Source organism: Macrobrachium nipponense, chromosome 17 (genome assembly GCF_015104395.2).
Source record: "Macrobrachium nipponense isolate FS-2020 chromosome 17, ASM1510439v2, whole genome shotgun sequence".
NCBI classification, from domain to species: domain Eukaryota; kingdom Metazoa; phylum Arthropoda; class Malacostraca; order Decapoda; family Palaemonidae; genus Macrobrachium; species Macrobrachium nipponense.
Window position 1 is genome coordinate 44008160 of NC_087210.1, and position 23566 is coordinate 44031725.

Sequence of the window (23566 nt, forward strand, 5' to 3'; positions counted from 1 at the left end):
TGCGGAGATTGTCATGCTGATACATCAGCACAACGATCTCCGGGAAGCAACTGCAACCTCCTCTACTGGAGATTGCCCATCCTGCCTCAAATCTTTTTGAGGACCCGAGAGGGAACCCAGGGCTTCGACGGGACTTCCGTGGTTAGCCTTGGCTGACGGAGTGCTGGATCAAGTGAATAATCATGTCTCAGGACAAGAGAATTCACTTAGGTCCAGCCGATTGGATAGACTGCTTCCCCCTCCTCTACCTCACCAAAGGCACTTTTACACGCCCTCAGAAAGGCCTCTACTGATCAAGCAGGTGGACCCAGACCTGGTTCGTCTGAGTCTGGGTCTGTCGTTGCAGTACCTGAATAGTGAGAGTATTTCTCTCTCACAGCAGGAAGCAGTGACGGAAGCCACCACCATGGTGGCTCTACTAGCAGTCTCCTGGCTGGACCACAGTGTCCAAGGTCACTGCTTCCTCTGGGGCCATTACCCTGGGGGAAGACTCGGCCTTCGGTGGGCTGTGTCAGTCTGGGGGTAGGGGTATTACCTACCTGCCCCACCAGACTGCTAACCTGTGGGCTAACCTGGTGTTCAAGAGACGTGACTGTCCTCTCTCGAGTAACCAGGTCGCTTGGTTCCGAGTTGGTTTTGGCCTTAAAGAACGGACCATTGCTGGGTTCTATCTCTCTCTTGTATAGAGAACAGGTAGATGCTGCAGTGGACAAGTGGTGGGATGACGACAAGGACTGGCTTGTTTACCAGGCAGTAGCGAAGGCTTCTGTGCCTGCGAGTTCCACTGCGGCTAGACCTTAGAGTCTGGCTAGCTCTTCTTCGGCCTCAAAGAAGTCCTCCTCTGCTCCCCAGGTGTTTACAAATGTTCAACCTGGTCTTGGCTTGGGCACATTAGTACAGGATACGTCTTTTGAGGTATCTCGACGACTGGTTGGTCCTGGTAAGCTCCCGCTTGCAGTTGGTACAGGACAGGGATCACCTTCTCAAGTTTTGTCAGGATCTAGGGATCTTGATAAATCTGGAGAAGTCCGATTTCGAACCCAAGCAGAGGATGTTGTATCTGGGCATGCTGATAGACATGGTAGCAGCAAGGGTCTTCCCCTTGGATTCTCATATCAGCAGGCTCAGAGAGGCTGTGTGGCTGTTTCTATTAAGACAGGAACAACCTGCTCAGCTCTAGCAAGCCATGATTGGTCACCTGTTGTCATGGGAGAAGCTGGTCCCCCATGGGTGTCTTCGCCTTCGGTCTCTCCAGTGGAGGAGACTGGGGGAGTATTGGTCCCAGTCACAGGATCCTCGGTCTGTCCTCGTTCCTCTCTTGAAGCAAGTAAGGGAAGACTTTGATTGTTGGCTAGACGATTGGAATCTCATCGTAGGAGTGGATCTGTCCACACCCTGTGGCGGGATCGCAAGCTTAAAAGCAAGCAGGCAAATCTCCCCCCACATACAGAATACAAGCAGGACAATTGACCTATACCTACACAGAACAAAAAAAAAAAAACAAACACATGTACTCACCCAACTCAGATACTCCAGGCTATGCTGTGCTGTCCGCTGGTCGAGGTCACTTAGACACCAACAACAACAAGACAACCAAGAACCACAACCCAACAACGCAACACCCAAGGAGCACAACCCCACAACTCAAGAGCACAACACCCAAGAACCACAACCCCACAACAACAACAAACAAGGAACAACCACAACTCAACAACACAGTAAACAACAAGGAACTCAACAACAAACAAAGAACACAATCACAACAAAAGACCAGTGCACAATCAATCACTAACACAAAAAACAACACAAAAAGGCAACACACACACCCACTAACAACACTAAGGAACCACAACAGCTCACCAACAACAACAACCCTCAACAACTCACAACCACACCAAGAAATTACAACAGCCCTCAACAACAACAACAACAACCTTAAACCACAACAACTCACACATAATCCAACAGGAACTCACAAGCACAACAAATTTAACAACATGGGCACAACAACTCCAAAGCAAACAATATCACACTTAACAATAACTAATAACAAATCAAAAAAAACACAAAACTTAGTTGCCTTTCAATGCCTTCAATAGACTGCTGCCAACACTACTATTATCAGCTCTCACCAAAGACTGACTGAAAAACACACAACTCCAACAACTAACAGCACCAGCAGACAACCCAGAACTCACCAACAGCCAATTCAGTTGTTAACCATCCAACCACCATTTACCCTCTCTCTCTCTCTCTCTCTCTCTCTCTCTCTCTCGGACACACAAACATTGTCAAATGGAACTCCATAACTCATCCATAACCCCTTTTGGAAATGCTCCTGTTCTCAGGTGCATTGAACAAGGGATGGGGTGCCCACCTGGAGGACTTGCTGACTGCAGGAGTATGGAACCTTATGACAGGTGCCTTCACATTACGTAATGTCTAGGAACTCAAGGCAGCCTTCCTGGCCCTCCAAGAGTTCCTGGAATGAGTGATGGAACATTCCATTGGTGTTGATGAGCGACAACACCACGGTAGTGGCATATGTCAACAAGCAAGGGGCAATTGCCTCTTTCAAGCTACACCAGTTGACAATGCAGGTACACAAGTGGGCAATAGCTCACTCGGTAGAGCTGTCAGCCAGGTACATTCCAGGCAAGAGGGAATGTAGTGGCAGACAAGCTCAGCTGCCAGAATCAGGTGATAGGAACTGAATAGTCCCTACACCAGGACGTAGCGGAAAGGCTCTTCAGCCTATGGAAGCATCCAGTTATAGACTTGTTCGCCACCTGGTTCAAAAGGAAGGTGGAAATCTTGATCCGGACCCGTGGGCACCTTTCCCCCGTTCTGCCTGATTCGAGCCGTGATCAGCAGGATGCAGATCACGCAGAATCTTCAAATGATTCTGGTTGCACCCAAATGGCCCCAGGCCTTTTGGTATCCTGACCTCCTGGCTCTTCTTTCTGAGGCACCGAGAGAGATCCCGCCATGGCAGAACCTGCTGTGTCAACTGCTCGTCGGACGATATCACCAGGAAGTAGGGTCCCTGTGTCTTCACGGCTGGAGGTTATCTACCATCTTTTGCGAGCGAGAGGCTTTTCTCGTTGAGCAGCAACAGAGATGGCTGGATACAGACTCCTTTGCAGCAGTATACCAGGGAAATGGGCTGTCTTCTATGGTTGGTGTCGTGGATGGGGTATCTCTCCGATCGGAGCCTCTCTTCAGCAGGTCGCGGACTTCCTAGCCTACCTTCACCGAGAGAAGCTCCTCTCCATTTCAGCCATAGCCCATTTCAGCCATAAAGGGCTATAGGGCTGCATTGGCCTTGGTCCTAAAGCTGAAGGGTATGGATATCTTGTCTTCCTTTGAGATATCCCTTCTCGTGATGAGCTTCGAGAGCTCTTGCCCACCCAGGGATCTCAAGCCTCTTGCATGGGATGTAACTTGTACTGCAGAGCCTGACTCGTGCCCCATACGAGCCACTTCGAGAGTCCTCAGACAGGGATCTGACCCTCAAGACTGTCTTTCTATTGGCCCTGGCATCAGCGAAGAGAGTAGGCGAACTGCATGGTCTTTCTTTCAACATTAAACACTCAAGAGGTTGGGGATTAGTTATGCTCGACTGTGAACTCAGAATCCATCGGTCCCTGACGCTAGGTTCAAGTCCTTCTCCATCCCCTCCCTGAGTTACTTTGTTGGTGATGATCCAGACGAGATGCTACTTTGCCTGGTTAGAGCATTACGTTGCTATCTGAAGAGGACTCGCCATCTCCGGCCTGAGTGTTGACGACTCTCCATTATCACCGGTGGTTCCAAGAAAGAGTTGTCCAAGAACACTCCTGCTGGCTTTGTGAGACGATCAGGAAGGCGTACTCTGCCGCTGGCGATGACACCGGTACACTTCGTGCGAGAGCTCACGAGGTCAGGGGCATTGCCCTGTCCCTCATATTCCATAAGAACCTGTTGACTCAACAGGTCTTGAAGGCGGGTGTTTGGGCAAGCCAGACCACCTCCACCTCTCATTACCTTCAAGATAATGACCACAGGCCATTGGACACATTTTCCTTGGGACCGGTGGTGGCTACTCAGCAAGTTTTGTAGCTTGCCCAACTCCTCTAACAGGACAGAGTCATATCTTGTCTCATTGTATGGTATGATTGATTATGAATGCGGAGTGACTGGCTCTTCTTCATTCCTTTCATCCTTCTCTTGCCCTCCGGGTAAAGAGTAATATGGACTGTTTATGTTGGACCGAGCATAGATGCAGGTAAGACACACCTTAGAGTAACCTGTCTATTCCTTTTGTTAGAAATAGAAGTAAATATCTGCCCCTTCCCTTACAAGGCAGGGAAGGGGGCCTTGACATAAGATAAACCCATAACTTGTATTTGCCTTATTGTCACCGACATATGGTTCTTCGTTTTCCCAGAAGGGCGACTCGCATCTCTCCCTTATGAGAAAAGCCCAGAAGACTGACTTTGATCTCACAGTTTCATAACTCCAATCAGATGCCAGTGGCTGGATCCTCTTCCTTTTCTCTAATGACAAGGAGAGGAACCCAGGTAGGCTGAACCCCAGTCGGTTCACTGGAGCTCACTCAGAGTCCTCCCACCAATCAGTGAGTCTTCCTATTGTAAGGACCAATGGTTAGTATATCATGTAGGAACAAATCACAATTTTTGAAATTAAATTGTATTTTTCCTAACTATACAAATCTAGTTCCTTTACCCTTAGTGCCCACCTCATGCCACACCTCAATCTGTTACCTGGGCCGAAAGCAAATTGGAATGTTTACGTCCGGTCGGAGAGACTACCAATGACCAGTCCAGTAGTTAACTACTGAACCGCCTTATTAAAGAATTCAGTAGCCATGTCCAGGCTATGCCTTAAGTAATTCCTTTTGTAAACCTAGGTTTGTTTAGTTAAGAAAAATACAATTTACTTTCATACAATTTACTTAAAAAAATTGTGATTTTGATATATGTACAAGTATTGATTTAACTACGAAGCATTAGGCTTTTGAAATATGTGGTTCTGTAATTATTTTCAGGTGATGCTAATGGGACAAGAAGTATTTGGTGATGTCCTTTTAGCTTGCGGTCACTGTGGGTACTGGTCACATGAAGGGAGCAATGTACGAAGGCACTTGAAGAAGTCGGTATGTTTAAAGGAGCGAGGGTATACAAAAGAGGATCTAGTAGGTCTTGACAGAATTGAGAGGAGAAGATTTTTAAGGCGTCTAGCTGCAGCAAAGTGTCGAGCTAAGAAACGAGCTAAAGGTATGTAATTGTATCCTTGCCATTTACTTTTTAGTGCTTAGGATATAGTACTACATATTATATTTTATACTTAAGCTTTAGCATAAAATGTAAGGTAAAGTAGAGTGTACCAGCTTGTTATTTTGGTTTATTATAACGATTTTTGTGGGTAAATTTACTGTCTTTGGCCATATCTTTGTTATTGACATTACAGCACAGTTATCAGAAAAAAGACCAACTTTTGTCTGATTGTCTGTCAGCATGATTAGCCTTAATATCAGAGTTAACGCAACTCATTATCTTGCATGACCCGTTGCCGTGCTGTAACCTCATCCCTCATCATACAACTTCACAATACTAAGATTCGATTTCATGAACAAGCAGTTACGAGATTTTGTGAGAGAATAATGAGATGTCATGGTTGGTAGCTTCTTAATGTGTTCACACACAGAATGTGAATAAAAGTAAAGTTTAAATAAACATGGCGCAGAGAAATAAAATTAAGGAATGAGTTAAGTAAAATAGAACTTTCATAATCATTAATTTGTTTATGTGCATGAATTTTCATCTGCGGGTAACCTGTGACATTTTATTAACACCGAAACCATTAATTTCTGCAAATACGTTGTCTGGGCATTGTAGTCTCCCATGCCACAACCATTTCCTATTTTACATGCTTCTACTTCTTTAGGAGTCTTTCAGCTAGTATAAGCCTTACCTTCATTACATAGCTTTTAGTGACACAGGCAATCCCCAGTTACCGGCAGGGCTTCTGTTCTTGGCAGGGTGGTGATAAAGGAAAACCACCATTAACCGAAATTCAGTGGTTAATGGCGCCAATAGCCTGTATGTTATGGTGCCATAACTCTATTATTGGCACCTTATGGTGCTGATAACAGAAACTTATCCCGTTATAAATTAATAGCTACACCTTCACTAATAGTGATTTCTTGGTTATCACTATTGCTAACACTATCAGTCATAGTATTAAATAAGATATTTAATTGCTATGAAAATATTCATTAAAAAAGTGAAAACAACAACAGAGGATGAGAGAATAGAAAGGTTAGGACGAATAGAATGGACGCGACGGTGTGACTGTGTCCTGCCCTACAAGATAAGAGCAGCAACAAGCCAAATTAGCCAATGATGGTTGGAGAGAGACAACCTAGCTCACTCCCCCATACCCACTGCACACACCCCCCCGTGTTTAAGGCACAATGGAGAAGCACCCTTGTGCAAGTGAGTCTGTTTACTGAAATTTCTACATCTCATAAGGGTGAAAAAGTACTTGTGTTCAATTGCGTATTAGACCATAATGTTTCAACCCTAAGGTCACATATGAAGTACTAATGCATAGAGGAATGCCTGGGGAAAAAATTTCATACTGCTTACTTACGCCCCTTCCTCTGCTGTGTGCCTCAATTGCTTAAAAGGCTAGACATGTAAATGGCCAGTTAAAGGGCCCAATAATTATAGCACTGAGATTAACACCATTATATCTGCTTCATTTTATCATTACATGTACTTTAGTAACTTATGAAATATCATTTCATAACCAACAAATGTTCATTACACAAATACTGTAGTACCTCAGACTTCTAAGTTTATCAGTTCCAGAAGGCTGGTTGAAATGCGATATGTTTGGAATATCCCTTAAGAAATAGAGAGAATCAAGATACAGTAGACCCTTGACTCACGAACGCATTGACCCACGTACAACTCGATCCCCGACCAAAATTATAGGTAAAATTTCACCCTTGACCTACGAACTAACTTTGAGATACGAACAAAAAAAAATGCGGAAAATAAAAATTCTGTTTGGGTCATGAACTAATTTTGAGACATGAACATTTGAAAAATGCTGGAAATTTCTGGAAAATAACAATTCACTTTGTTTCACAAACTAATTTTTAGACACAAACATTTGAAAAATGCGCGAAATCGCCCAGCACACGTGAGAGCGTTTGAGTTGCCATGGGAACAGCCATCCTCCAGCCGCCCACGCACGGCGTCACCCACGCATCGCTCTTTGTCTCATCTCATTGTGTACAAGACGTTCGTCAATTCGCTTAGCATTTTTTGCGCTAAAACTTGTGATTTTCTTCATAATGGGCCCTAAGAAAGTGAAGAGTGGTGGTGAAAGTAAGAAAGTGAAGAGTGATGGTGAGAAGAGGGTGCAGAGGAAGATAACCATTGAAATAAAGAAAGAAATCAACTGACGAAGAGGAGGCTGGGGAGGAAGTTACAGATGTCAGCAGTGATGTGATAAAAGCCGCATTGGAAAAGTGGAATGATGTCCAGTGCTTCCTTGAATTGTATCATCCGGACAAAATTGTTACGAACAGGATCGTGAATATGCTCAATGAAAATTTAATGAGCCATTTCAGAAAAGTTATGCAAGGAAGGAAAAGGCAACAGACATTGGATAAGTTTGTGATTAAACGTTCACCAAAAAAACCTAGAAGAGTTGAATCTCCGGAACGAGATCTCCCCGACCTGGATGGGGGAGGGTCTCCTTCCGCACAATAACCTCCTCCCCACCCACCACCCTCCTCTTCTCTTGTCCGTCAAGCCAGAAGTCTCGCCAGTCATAGTAAGTGTTCACTTTACAAACGTTTTTATAGTGTTAGTTTACCATTTTAAATTATATTATTAGATATATTAAGGTTTTTTACACTGACTTTTACATTATCTGTGTAAAATAAGGCAAAATATACATAATATATATTGGTTCGTAGGGGTCGAGAACCAATTAATATTATTCCCATTAAACCTTATGGGGAAATTAGCTCCGAGTCACGAACAATTTGGAACACGACCAAGGTCTAGGAACGGATTGTGTTCGTGAGTCAAGGGTCTACTGTATGTAATTCATTCCAGCCAACCCAAAAAGTCTGCCCATTCAAATTTGTTCTATTATTAATATGTTCAAAAGTTGAATTAAAAGTTTAAAGTAATGAAACGGTACGTACGTTATATGAAGTAAAATAGAAAAAAAAAGAATTTGTTTCTGTGTATGATTTATGAACTCTTTGGTGAAAATGGTTTGTGGCTGGGATGGAGGGAGGAGAGACAGGAACCCTTTGAAAAAACCGAAATGGTTGCAGTAGGCAAAGGTTGATAACAAAAGAAATTTTATTCATATTTAACAAGGATAATCGAAGGAATTGATGGTGTGTGTCTGATTGTTTCTGAGAGAAAGAGAGAGAATGAGCGTAATCTATATATATGCTTGTTGATGTCTTTACACTTGGATCTTAAGTGCAAGAAATGGAATAATTATGCCACAATACATCGATTTACTGTTGGCAGATGGCAGAATTTAAACAAATTTGCAAACAAATAAGTGATAAGTAAAGAATGTAGGGAGGAAAAGGAAAGCGAGATTTAAATAACTTTTCACAAGGAAGTTGTTTAAACAACAATCGAAGGCACGCAGAAGCTGAACATGGCGCCATTGTGTTTGTTATGGAGGTGAGTTACTTGTCACTTGATAGGTATTTTACCATAATAAAGAGAAGTGATTTGGGTAAATCGAGTGTAACTGAAAGAAATGGGTGAATAATCATCCCAGCCCAGCTGGTAATCAGTGGAAAGCAGACCCACCGAAAGCAGACCCATTCCTCACCTGTAACCCACCACCATCCCTTCCCTGTCTTCTTCTCCTCTATCACTCACTCAGCACACTGAACACTGGCTCAAGTAAGACTTCTTTTATTTTTTTATTACTGTAGTATTGCATTTGATTCTTTTCGTGTTTTATTATTACGTATATTACACTCGATCTGCTCAAATCACTTTTATTTTTGTTACGGTAAAATACCATTCTAGTGATACATAATTGCTTTTTACGATTTTTTTACTACTGTAAAAGTAACTCAGCTCTGTAATAAACAAACTGGCGCTGCTTTCAGCTTCTGCATGCCTTCAATTGTTTGTTTAAGCAGCTTCCTTGTGAAAGGTTATTTTATCTCTCTTTCCTTTCCTTGCATTCTTGACTTATTACTTATTTGTTTGCAAAATCCTCATGTTTGTTTTAAAAGTCTGCTGTTTGCCAACAGTAAGTTGATTTATTGTGGCATAATTAATCTATTTCGTGCACTTAAGAACCAAGTGTAAGCACGCTGATTACTTTCTCTCTCTCTCTCAGATACAATTGGGGACACACACACACACTATCTATTCCTTTGATTATCATTGTGCCTAATGTGAATAAAATTTATTTTGTTATCAACCTTTCCATACTGCAACCAATTCGGTTTGCTCAAAGGGTTCCTGTCTCTCCTCCCTCCTATCCCCAGCCTCTTGGTGCCATTCTTACCAAATAGTTAGTAAATCGTACACAGAAAAAATAAAATGTATACAATTTTACTTCATATAATGTACTGTTTCATTACTGTAGTCTCTTAACCCTCTTATGCCGATTGGACGTATTAAACGTCAAGATAAATTGTCTCCCGGGTGCCGATTGGACGTATTAAACGCCGACATAAAAAAGTTTTTTTAAAAATTCGCGGAAAAATACTTATAGGCCTACCAGCCAAAAACTTTTGAATCACGCGCTTTGGGGGATGCTGGGAGCTCACGGATCAAGGCGTTGTTTTGTTTACAATCGTTATGCAGGTGCGCAAGCGCGAATTTCTTTCTTATCGCACTAAAAAGTATCAGTGACACATCTCAGAAATTATTTCGTCACTTTGACATAATTTTTGCACCATTTTAAATTAGCCGTTACATGGAGTATTATATATAAAAATGTGCGCAATTTCATGTAGAATACAACAAAAAAATACTCATGATTGTAGGTTTTATCAGTTTTGAAATATTTTTATATAGATAACGATAAGGGCCAAAATTTCAACCTTCGGTCAACTTTGACTCTACCAAAATTGTTGAAAAACGCAATTGTAAGCTAAAACTCTTATATTCTAGTAATATTCAATCATTTGCCTTCATTTTGCAACAAATTGGATGTCTCTAGCACAGTATTTCGATTTATGGTGAATTTATGAAAAAACTTTTTCCTTACATTCGCGCGGTAACACTTCCGATAAATTTTTTCGTGCAATTGTCGTAATGTTTGCACCATTTTAAATTAGCCGTTACATAAAGTTTTATATATGGAAATGTGCGCAATTTCATGCACAATACAACTAAAACAACCCATGGTCGAAGCTTTTATCAGTTTTGAAATATTTTCATATAAATAACGATAAGGGCCAAAATTTCAACCTTCGGTCAACTTTGACTCTACCAAAATTGTTGAAAAACGCAATTGTAAGCTAAAACTCTTATATTCTAGTAATATTCAATCATTTGCCTTCATTTTGCAACAAATTGGAAGTCTCTAGCACAATATTTCGATATATGGTGAATTTATGAAAAAAAAAACATTTACCTTATGTCTGCGCGTTAACCCTTCCGAAAAAAATCAGATATTATTTCGTGCAATTGTCGTAATGTTTGCACCATTTTAAATTAGCCGTTACATAAAGTTTTATATATGAAAATGTGCGCAATTTCATGTAGAATACAACTAAAAATGATTGAAGGTTGTAGCTTTTCTCATTTTTGAAATATTTGCATATAAATCACGATAAATAGAAAAAAACCTTGTTCGGTCAACTTTGACTACCGAAATAGTCGAAAAACGCAATTGTAAGCTAAAACTCTTACAGTCTAGTAGTAGTCAGTCATTTATCTTCATTTTGAAACAAATTCGAAGTGTCAAGCACAATATTTAGATTTATGGTGAATTTTAAAATAAAACTTTCTTTCCCTCCGCGCGCCGATTCGCGGCCGAAAATCTCCGAAATGCGTACGTCGCATTATTCTAATATTTACTCCTTTTCATATTGGCCATTTTATAGAGTTTCATATATGAAAATGTGTGCAAATTCATGAAGAATACAACAAAAAATAATTGAAGGTTGTAGCTTTTCTCATTTTTGAAATATTTCCATATAAAAAAAATATATGAAAGAAAATTCAACATTCGGTCAACTTTCACTCTTCCGAAATGGTCGAAAACTGCAATTGTAAGCTAAAACTCTTACAGTATAGTGATATTCAATCATTTATCTTCATTTTGAAACAAATTGGAAGTCTCTAGAGCAATATTTAGATTTATGGTGAATTTTTGAAAAAAAAAAAAATTTACATCCGCGCATTACGAATTCATGCATCATTTTGTGATAATATTTTTTCTGTGTTGCTTTGATTGTCTTACAATATGTTATATACCAAAATAATTGCAATTTAGTGTACAATACAACGAAAAAAATTAACTTGTTAGCTTTAACCGTTTTGCTCACAGCGCGATTTTAATACAATTATATATGAAATTTTGTTTTCGCGCTATCACATATCGCATTATTTATATATGATGATTATATTTTTTTCCATTTCTGATGGTTGCATACTAAACTTCAGGCAATGACAAAAAAAGGAGTAAAAAATGAACTCTTAATCTTGAAAATAAGTGCGCTGTGATTTTTTGAAAAAAAAAAATTTTTTCGCTTCGGCGCTCGCTCTGAGACCCCCTTGGTATACGGGAGACAATTTTTATTATACCCCTTCGGCGTAAGAGGGTTAATTTAACTTTTGAATACATTTATAATGGAAAATATTTGAAAAGGGGGACTTTTTGGGTTGGCTGGATTGAATTATCCTGATTCCCTTTACAGGTGGCCCTTGTTTAGTGGCAGGTGTTCTGTTGGGTTCTGTTCCTGTTCTTTTGCAATTCTAGACCAGTTAACAGTGCCCTAGACCAGTCAAACAGTGCTGTAATCCTGCAATGGCACAATAAGTAAAGTTATATTTATGCAGTATAGTACTATATTGAATTTACTGTACAGTAGTACTGTACAATACATTATAGTATTATAAATACTGTAAAGTGAAAAAAGGCCTAGCTTTAATCCTTTGGGTGTCTAGAGTATGTAAAGATATATAATTAGGTTTTATACAGTGTACAGGTAGCTGTAGTGTTCAAGTTACGGTAATTCGTCTTACGATAATCCAATTTTATGAAAGACCAAATTACAATTGCCTAACTTTATCCCATATTCTAGTTGCATAAGTTAAAAAACAGCAAAAGTACAGCCGAATTGGATAACAACATCCAATGGCTTGTATTTCAATCATTGTATTATAGTACACTATTACTGTAGTTGTTATAAATGACATTATGTAGAATAAGACTGAGATATCTTAATGTAATAACTCTATTCACTATAGATAAAAAATCAATATGGATCAAAGATCAATTGGGAAATATACTGTTATGGAGGAGTTATGAAGTTCCATTTGACAACGTCTGTGTGTGTGTGTGAGAGAGAGAGAGAGAGAGAGAGAGAGAGAGAGAGGTGTAATTGCTGTATGGATAGTTAATGACTGAATTGGTTGTTGGTAGGTTCTGGGCTGTCTGCTGGTCCTGTTGATTGTTAGAGTTCTGTGTTTTTAGTGTTTTTGAGTCAGTCTTTGGTGAGAGCTGGTGAGAGTTAGTATTGTTGGACAGTTATTTGAAGGCATTGGAAATTGGTTGAGTTTTGTGTTTTGTTTTTTTGTTGTTTAGTTGTTGTTAAGTTAGTGTTTTATTTTTGGTTAGAGTTATTGTGCCTGTGCTGCTGTGTTGTTTGTGCATTGGTCTTTTGTTGTGTTGTTGTGTTTTGTTGTTAAATGTGATTTTTTGTGTTGTTGTTGGTATTTCTGTGACCTCAACCAGCGGACAGCACAGGATAGCCCGGAGTATCTAGAGTGTTGGTAAGTACGTGTGTTTTGTGTTGTTTTTGTTTTTGTTTTGTTTTTGTATAGGTGTAGGTCAATTGTCCTGCGTGTATTTGTTGTGTAAAGAAGAAAGTGTGACTGAGGGTGGATTTTGGCAGGTGGATCGTTTAGGTTAATGTGGGGGGGATTTTGCCAGCTTGTTTTTCAGCTTGTGATTCCGCCACACTGTTAAATTTAAACCTAGTTACAGCTGAAGCTGAGAAAACTGTTCAAGCTGCTAATGACCATTATTGTGAATCGGCAACAAGGATAAAACTCCAGTAAATGTATGCCATCAAACACAACCGTAGATAAAATTGAGATAAAATCAAATCAAAACTACTGTGCTTGAAAGAACACATTTTACTGTTGGTTTCACGCTGATATAAGATAGATAACGTAAAGTTCGTATTACGATGATATAAAGGAAAATTGCGAACGGAATCACGTAATTTTTTTCTCAATAAACGTAATTTGTTAATGAAAAAAATTAGTTCACAATCACGAGACATATTCAAGTCATATTTCCATCTAAAAACATGTCATATAAGGAAAAATAACCTTGTCTCATATAAGTCAAGTATCTAGATATTTGTTTATGCTAACTAGAAGCATGAAAATTAGCTCAGAGTTGCGTTAAATATGGCGAAGGAAACTCGTATTCGTCATCAGCTGATTTCCAAACCTAAACATTGGCCGCTCCGCAGAATACTGGCATAGATTTACCGTATTATTTTTTAATACAGTAATATGAGAATACATACAATATTATTCTATACAGTGAAGTAATGTATTACTTTTTAAAAGATTTATGGAAAAGATGCATATTTACTTTTTGTTCTGTGTTTATCTTAATTTTTGTCACTATGCCATCTACGTAGCAGCAGCATCTCGAGCTCGTACGGTCATACCTCAATTTTTTGCTCGAGTAACAAAGCAAAAAATAGAACTAGTTGCACATTTATATTTTGTATTTCTAACCCATGGAAAAACAAACAAATTGCAGTGTTGCAAAATCGAATGTATACGTGAGTTTTTTTCTGTTAAAATCAATTTATGCAACAATTGTAAATATAATTTGTTATAAAAATGTGATTCAATTATATAAATTAAAATTTTATTAGTTGGGCTCAACCGAACAACTTATTGTCTTCATCATGTGAAGGGCTATTACAAAGACTTCAAATGGACATGCGTACTGCCACTGCATCATATTTATGTACAAAAATAAAAAAAATACCCTGTAATACATTTTTTATACATAATTTAAACATAAATGCATGAAAATTTATACTAACAAAGAGCTGAAGTTTCATTAACAAAATGAATTATAATTAGCTCCCAAATTAATAAAATATAACCACATGAAGTCTTTGGAAATGCATTTTTCAGAACAGTGGCGGACAAGAACGAACATGAAAAAACATTCTCTGATAACGTGGAGGGCTGTTACAAAAGCTGCCTTAAATTGTATCATATTTATGTACAAAAATAAAAATACCCTATACATAATATATTTTCATACACATTTTAAACATAAAAGCATGAACATTATAAAATTGACACATCAATCACTAAACTTGCACTTTTTGTAGCCCAATATTTTTGGAAGAGCAGCAGGCGGTGGTTTACAGGAAGGAGCATGAAAAAACATTCTATTTGATAACGTGAAAGGCAGTTTCAAAAGCTGCCTTTGTATCATATTTCTATGGAGAAATAAAAATACTCTATATGTAATACATTTTCATACACATTTTAAACATAAAAGCATGAACATTTATAAATCGACACATCCATAGCTAAATTTGCACTTATTCAACTCTATATTTTCGGCATAGAACAATGTCAGAGGCATATATTTTACCCTAATAGCTATGTAATAACTCAATAAAATTTTTTAATATCATTTGCCTAATCTTTATGATCTTTATGGTATTTCTACAAATGTATGTAAGTACTTGTTAGACATAACGGCACTAGCAGCGCTGTTAACCAAAAATTGTTGTAAAAATACCTTAAAATACCGTATTTTTTTAATGAATATTTTTTTTTACGACAGCCGTAAAACCGATTTGCCACCAAGCGATTGCGCCGTTAACCACGGGCCGCCTGTATTTCTTATGGGGATATTTGTTTCATATTTCAAACATATCTTACTTCGAACAGCCTTCTGGAACGGATTAAGTTCGAAGTACGAGGTACTACTGTACTAGTAAAGATTTTACTGTCTCTTGTCTCCTCAGCAATATCATGATGCCTGATAATTTAAAATCATTCATTTATTACTGTATTCCTAAAAAATGTAAATGCTCCCTCCCTCTATCTCAAGTTAGCTGTGCATCACTGCAATAATGTATTATTTGTTTGTTGATTATGTTAATCTTTCAATTAATGTTTTGTTTAATATGGATATCATTAAACTATACCATCTCACTTAGTGCACTGAACACCGGCTCAAATAAGACTTGTTTAATTTTTATTTTTTTTTTATTTTTACTGTATTTGATTTGATTATTTGCATATTTTATTATGTTAAATTTGTTATGAAATTCCCTTTTTTATGTGAATTGTTATTGCTTTTACATACACAGTAATATTCTGACTCTCTCCTCTTAATATCAATGCTCCTTTGTTCAGTCTCGAGTCAGCTGCTCGTGACATCACCATGGTGGTGTATGATTTTATACATTTTTTAAGCTAAATTTCATATTGAAATGCTTTATTTTTTTATTTATTTTATTGAATATCATTATCATAAAAATATATATACAGTGGTACCTCAAGATACGAAATTAATCCGTTCCGAGGCGGCCTTCGTATCATGAGTTTTTCTTATCTTGAACCGCATTTTACATGTAAAATGCCTAATCCGTTCCAAGCTCTACAAAAACACCCCAGTAAATTATATTTCCAGGCTTACAACACATGTTCTAGGGTTATGACGCCGATCCGACGGAAGAAATATGACTCCAAAAAGGCAAAATAATGTACATACTTGAGTAATATTCAACTGCGTGTAATGTTTAGCCCCATTTTTACTGCATATATTAGGACTTTAGCATATGTCCCTTAGCAAGAAGCCTGCCTAGCCTATGTTAGCGGTTGCTACTGTAGCCTAGTCTATGATTCTGACATCTAAACCTAAGAAGCTAAAAGCTTAGAATATGCCAATAAAATGTATAAATAATCAGTATGTACTCATTTCAAATAATTATTAATTAATCATTAACTATAATACACAAGCAAACAAAAAAAAACCTTCCAATCGATTGTTTACATTCAGCTCTTACCGTCTTACGAGTGCCGAACGAACGCTAAGCAATCACTTTTCCTAGGACACAGTAAGCCATAAATTTTCATTAGTATCTCTCTTCAACTAATGAAACTACCAAACAGTATAATAACCATTCATTTCTATTCTTTATTCTATCTTTACCTAATGGAGATACCGAGTTACTGACAGCTATAATGAAACATATACGTAATGTAATATTAAAACAGAAGAAGAATTCTAAAAAATACGTATTTCTTGGCAGTCTGATTTATTTTATATTTTATGATATCTAATTCACAATTTTTTTTAATTAAATGTATTGCATGTACTCATTTCAAATAATTAAGTAACCATTAACTATAATAAACAAACAAAAAAAAGCTTCCAAACTTCTGTTTACATCCAGCACTGACGAGTATCGAATGATCGCCAAGCAATCACCTTACACAGTAAGCCATAAATTTTCATTATCTCTCTTCAACTACTGAAACTACCAAACAGTATAATATCTATTCATTTCTATTCTTTATTCTATCTTTTCCTAATGTTTTTTTTTTATTAAATGTGTTGCATGAATAATTTTTTCAATTTATAGCATCCTTTTACCAATAGAATACTTGAAGCACAAAGGGTAGATGCTGACCAATAGGAGAGCAGGATCTTATGGGGTGACTAGCATTAGGAACCAATGGGAGAGCGGGAGGATGGTGGCGAGTTTACTCAGCTGGCGGCGCGGGAGTTTTAAACTTGTTTTCGGTGGTCCAGGCGAATCTCGGGACTTTACAGCAACAACCTTTCGTATCTTGAAAACTTTTTGTATGTAGAGCTGTAAAATTTTTCGTTTTGTTCATGAAACTTACCCAGCAGATATATATATAGCTGTATTTCTCCGAAGTCCGACAGAATTTCAAAACTCCCGGCTCACGCAGTGGTCGGCCAGGTGGTTAGTACCCATTCCCGCCGCTGGGAGGCGGGTGTCAGGAACCATTCCCATTTTCTATTCAGATTTTTTCTGTCGCCGGTGTTGATAACAACTGTTTTCAACACCTCCGTCTAGGATTTTCGAAACTTCTCTGTTACTTGAGTATCCTGTTTGTTTTTTGGTTATCGAACGTGGATTGTGACTAGGCTTACGCTGATAGTGGATTGGATTTGAATTTGGTTTGGTTTTTTCCTGTAACTAAGATGTCTGGGACTAGTTTATCTAGCACCAGAGTGTGTTGTATGGAAGGTTGTAAGGTGAGGCTACCGAAAGGTTCGGTAGACCCACACACAATATGTAATAATTGTAGAGAACATACGTGTGTTATAAATGACCGTTGTAAGGAGTGTGAATGTCTGTCTGATTCGGGTTGGAAGGCTTATGAATCCTATGTGCGGAAATTGGAGCGTGATAGGATACGGAGATCTTCCTCCAGGAGTGTATCAGTCAGTAGAAGTAAGGGTAGTAAGGTTTCTCCTACTATACATTCAGTAGTTGGTACACCTAAATCTGTTGTGCCTTCGGGCCCTGAAAATGTTGTGCCTTCGGGCCCTGAAAAATCAGTGGAAGACAATGCCCTTTCTACGATTCTGGAATCAATACGTAACCTAGAATCTAAAGTGCTCGCTTTGGAGGGTAAAAGTGCAGTGAAAGTGCCCCCAGTGTTGTGGAGGGGGCGTCAGATCGGCCCTATAATGCCTCTAGGCCTGGACCTCTGTCGAACTTCCAAGCCCAGGAAGACGGACATGTCAAAAGCCGCAAGAGGGTTACGGGGCCCCCACCGATCTGGCGTCCCTTCGGCAGAACCTGTAGACGATCCCCAGGCTGCCAAAGAGTGTGCGAGTGCGCGTATCCTCCGCGAGTGCTTTTTTTTCGTCCTCGGAGGCGTCCTCCCTAAACAGGAGTTGGAGCATGAGAAGACGCTCACGTCCTCTGAAAAGAGCTATGACGTTAAATGTCGCACAGGCGGCTATCGTCAGTAGTCTCTCAGAGGAGGACGCAGAGTCTCTTTGCGCTGCTTCTTCGTTACGGGCTTCGCCTCGAGACTTGGATTACTCTCCACCGCAAAAAAGATCGAAAACTCAAGGTGTCGCACAGGCGGCCAGAGTCTTCGATCGCAGTGAAGAAGACGCTTCACGTCCTTTTTCCCCTGTTGGTTTGCGGTCTTCACCGGAGAGTTTTGCTGCATGAACTCCTCAAAGGAGAATTATGATGTCATCTGACGAGGACGCCTTGGAGCGGCCTAGTCGTTCTAAGAAGAGAACTAGAACGGGTCCTGTAAGAAGGGATAGGGCTTCCCCTCGCCCCTCGCCTTCTCATAGGATCAGTTTTTCTCCTGAAAAAGAATCTTCTACTACAAAGAGTGTTATCAGGTCGATGCAACAACAACTTGCTGCGTTGCTGGCGGAGAGAGAATCAGAAATTCGTCCGAGAAGAAAAGATGATAGATTACCGATTAAAAGATCTAAGAGGTCTCCTGCACGGGTGGACCGATCGTCTCTTTCGCCTGTGAGTACTCATTCTAGATTTCGTACGTCTCACCTGCAGTTGGAGAAAGTGCATGAGAAACTTCCTACGAGGAATCTTGAGATCGAAAGGAAGAAATTTCGCCCAGTCTCTCGAGGCTCGCTTTATACAAGAACGGACGATCCTATGGTTGCGAAACGAGGCCGTCTACAGTCTGAGAAACTCGACGCTCCTAGTTCGGCTTGGAAGGAGCGGAGTGTTCACAGGGACGCCTATTTAGACAAGCGGTACGCTCGGACAGACGTCGAGCGTGACGCTCACCTGGACGCCAGGCGTGGCGCTCGGCTGGACGCCAAGCGTGACGCTCGGCTGGACGCCAGGCTTGACGCTCGGCTGGACGCCAAGCTTGACGCTCGGCTGGACGCCGAGCTTGACGCTCGGACGGATGCCAAGAGAGACGTTCAAACGGACGCTTTGTTGCATATCCATCAGGTATCACAGCAAGGTATTAGTATGGAACCTCAACTGCAATCGGCTTTCCGAAGAGATTCCCATCGAGAAAATGAGCAAGAAATTGGTACCGCTTTATCTGAATCTTTCGATATTAATATTCAGAATGCTCCTTGCACGTCAAAACAACGATCTTCATTAAAGCTCGGAGTGAAAGGACTGGTACCACCAGCCTCGGGAGTCCCCTTGGTCGCTCCTATAGATGAGGAAGGATTAAGTGAGATTTCAGAAGAAGCGGAAGAGGATCAACCCGCTGTGTCAGATTCTTCCGATTATCAAGTTTTGGTTCGATTGCTTCGAGATTCATTTGGAGAAGAGTTTCAACCCGCAGCACCTCGGTCGCCTCCTTCTCAGTTTTCGTTGTCAAAAACAAATAAGACTCCTGGATTTGTTAAAATGACAAAGTCTCTTTCAACTAAGAGAGCTTTTAAGAAGGTGCAAGATTGGATGGAGTCTAGAAAAGCTCAAGGAAAGTTTTCCTTTGCCCAGCCTCCTTCAAGACTTTGCGGCAAGGCTGGGATCTGGTATGATACAGGTGAGGATGTCGGGTTAAGGGCTCCCGCATCGGCTCAAGGTGACTTTTCCAGTCTGGTTGACGCACCAAGAAGGTCTCTTCTTTCGTCAGCTAAAATAACTTGGACACCGGCGGAGATAGACCACCATCTGAAAGGTCTTTTTCGGACAATTGAAGTCTTTAATTTCTTAGACTGGTGTTTGGGGCTGCTTGACACTAAGTCTCGTAGTCAAGACTCAATTAGCTTGGGGGAGCTATCCAGTGTTCTCGCTTGTATGGATAAGGCCGTCAGAGATGGTTCAGAGGAATTGGCTTTACATTTTTGTGCAGGGCTCCTGAAAAAGAGAGCGATCTACTGTAAATTTACTACCAAAGCAGTCTCTCCAACACAGAAGGCAGATTTGCTTTTCGCCCCTCTTTCTGACCATCTCTTCCCCCAGGCTATGATTAAAGATGTAGCTGGAAGTCTGCAGGAAAAAGCTACTCAGGATCTCTTAGCACAATCTTCTAGACGTCCTGCGGTTCCTTCGACTTCAACACGAACCCAGTTTTCTAAGAAAATAAAGCCCTTTCGAGGTGGAGCATCCTCTAGACCTTCTCCTAGAGGAAGAGGACTCTCTAGAGGCAGAGCTCAGTCTAAGTCCAGAGGTAAAAAAATGAGGAGGGAGTCCTTCAGTCGCCAGTAGGTGCCAGGCTTCATTTATTTGCAGAAGCTTGGAAGAAGATAGAGGCAGACAGCTGGTCGCTCAACGTCATCGAGCGAGGATACAAAATACCTTTCCTGAAGCCTCCTCCATTGTGCACAACACCTATAGATCTATCACCCTCTTACCATGGAGAAAAACAACAGATCTTGTACGATTTGATAGAACAAATGCTCGAGAAGAAAGCAATAGAACAAGTCGAGGACATTCAATCCCCGGGTTTCTACAACAGGTTATTCCTGGTGCCGAAACAGTCGGGAGGCTGGCGGCCAGTTTTAGATGTGAGCAGTCTAAACCTTTTTATAGAGAGACAGACGTTCAAGATGGAGACACCTCAGTCAGTGCTTGCGGCCTTAAGACAAAACGATTGGATGGTATCACTGGACCTGCAAGACGCATATTTCCATCGGTCCCGATGACATCTCCGATCGAAGAAATACCTGCGTTTTGTTATGAAGGGAAGAGTGTTCCAATTCAGAGCTCTTTGCTTCGGTCTGAGTACGGCACCAATGATTTTCACAATTCTAATGAAGAATGTGGCGAGGTGGCTTCATCTTGCAAACATAAGGATCTCTCTATATCTAGACGACTGGCTCATTCGAGCATCGTCGAAAGAAAGGTGTCTGAAGGACCTTCAATCAACCTTAATTCTAGCAAAGTCCCTGGGACTTCTAGTGAATTTCGAAAAGTCGCAGCTGATCCCCACACAGTCCATCGTGTATCTGGGGATTCAGATGGATTCAGTGGCTTTTCGAGCTTTTCCGTCCCAGGGACGTCAACAGCAAGGATTAGAAAAAATATCAGTCTTCTTAAGGAAAGAATCATGCTCGGTGAGGGAATGGATGAGTCTGCTGGGCACCATTTCCTCGCTGGAGAAGTTTGTTTCCTTGGGGAGACTACATCTCAGACCTCTCCAGTTTTTCCTGAAGGAGTAAGACAGGGCAGCGTCCTTTCGCCACTTCTTTTTATATTGTTCTTAGATAAATGTATGAGGGAACTAGGTGAGGATGAAGCTGCAGATATGACCATCAACCTTATGTATGCAGATGACCATGCAATGATAGCCCTCAGCGCAGAATCTCTCCAAGAAAACGTCAACAACTGGAACGCGATCTTAACAGCTAATGGAATGCGGATCAACAAGAATAAGACAGAGATCATGCACTTATCACGAACACCAAGTAACGTAGATGTAGAATTAGAAGGTCAGACATTGAAACAGTGTAGAAATTTCAAATACTTAGGAGTAGAGTTTAGTGACCAAAACGATTCAAAACTGGAAACAACTACCCGAATACAGAAATTCAGTAACAACCTGTATCTGCTCTACCCACTAATGAAAGACAGAAATATACCTCGCAAAGTGAAAACCATAATATACCTCTCTATTTTAAGACCAATATTGACTTATGGCCATGAATCATGGACATTAACATCAAGAACTAGAAGCCAACTTCAAGCAGCTGAAATGAAAGCCCTAAGACTCATAAAAGGTGTAACAAGACTAGATAGGCTACGAAATGAAGACATTAGAAGAGAACTGGGAGTGGAGGGGATACTAGATTTTGTGGAGAGAGGATAGCTTAGATGTTTGGACACACCAAAAGAATGGAGGAGGAGCGATATCCTATAATAAGGTTTTTGGAATTGGACACCGGAAGGAAGGAGACCGGTAGGAAGACCAAAAATGAGATGGCTACAAAACATAGAGAGAGGAGTAGAGAGGAGAGGCTCTAGTTTGCGGGAAGTTGATGAGATGAGGCTCTATGATGATCGCCAAGAATGGAGACTGTTCCTGAAGCAGGACGACTGACAGGCCTGGAGGCCTACCTGGCGTCTGGTGAGAAAGGTGAGAAAGAGAAGTGGGAGGACAAAGAAAATTTGGGGACAATTTTAAGGATCCCAAAGGAGGTAAAGGATCACCTAAAGTGGTGGCTCGATCCTGTGAAACTTTCGGAAGGGACTTCCCTCAAACTTCAGAGCCCCGACCTAGTGTTGTTCTCCGACGCGTCCACCACCGGGTGGGGAGCTACACTAGGGAGGGAGGAAGTGTCAGGCACCTGGAGAGGGGAACAGGTGTTCTGGCACATAAATCTCAAAGAACTGGCGGCCATATACTTGGCACTTCAGTTTTTCAAAGAGAAAGTCTCAAACAAGATAGTTCAGATAAATTCAGACAATACTACAGCTCTGTCATACATAAAAAAACAAGGAGGGACTCACTCGCGATCATTGTTCAACCTAGCAAGAGAGATCTTGTTATGGGCGAGAACTCAGAAAGTAACGATTCTAACGAGGTTCGTTGCAGGCGTGGAGAACGTCCGGGCAGATCTCCTCAGTCGGCAAGGTCAACTGCTGCCGACCGAGTGGACTCTGCATCAGGATGTGTGTCGAGAGCTGTGGAAGTTATGGGGACGTCCTCTAGTGGACGTCTTTGCGACCGCGAGAACAAAGAGGCTTCCGTTGTATTGCTCCCCGTGCTCGACCGGGAGCAATAGCAATAGATGCACTTCTTTTGGGACTGGACAGGGATGGATCTTTACGCATTTCCCCCGTTCAAGATTCTGGGAGAAGTGATGAAGAAGTTTGCAATGTCAGAAGGGATGAGATTGACGTTAATCGCTCCTTACTGGCCAGCAAAGGAGTGGTTCACAGAGGTCATGACCTATGTAGTGGACTTCCCGAGGACATTGCCCATGAGGACAGATCTACTCAAACAGCCCCACTTCGAGAGATACCACGGAAACCTCCCCGCTCTGAGTCTGACTGCATTCAGACTATCAAAAAGTTGGTCAGAGCGAGGGGTTTTTCTAGACCGGTTGCAAAAGCAATCGCCAATGCGAGAAGAGCTTCCACGCTGGAGTCTATCAATCGAAGTGGGCTTCGTTTAGGAGCTGGTGCAGAAGAACACGCATTTCCTCTACCACGACCTCTGTGAGCCAAATAGCGGACTTTTTGCTCTACTTGAGAAACGACCTAAAGCTTGCAGTCTCAACAATCAAAGGCTACAGAAGTATGTTATCTGTAGTCTTTAGACATAGAGGAATTGATTTGGCAAATAATAAGGATATCCACGATCTTTTAAGG

At 40.8% G+C, this 23566-nt stretch overlaps 1 protein-coding gene across 1 annotated transcript in view; it reads left to right on the forward strand.

Moving 5' to 3' along the window:
* Positions 1 to 23566, forward strand: part of LOC135196204 (uncharacterized) — a 346278-nt gene that overhangs the window by 138308 nt on the left and 184404 nt on the right. Inside the window, exon 4 of the mRNA XM_064222815.1 lies at positions 5051 to 5279. Coding sequence (XP_064078885.1) covers positions 5051 to 5279 — 229 coding nt within the window. The remainder of the gene's footprint in view (positions 1 to 5050; positions 5280 to 23566) is intronic.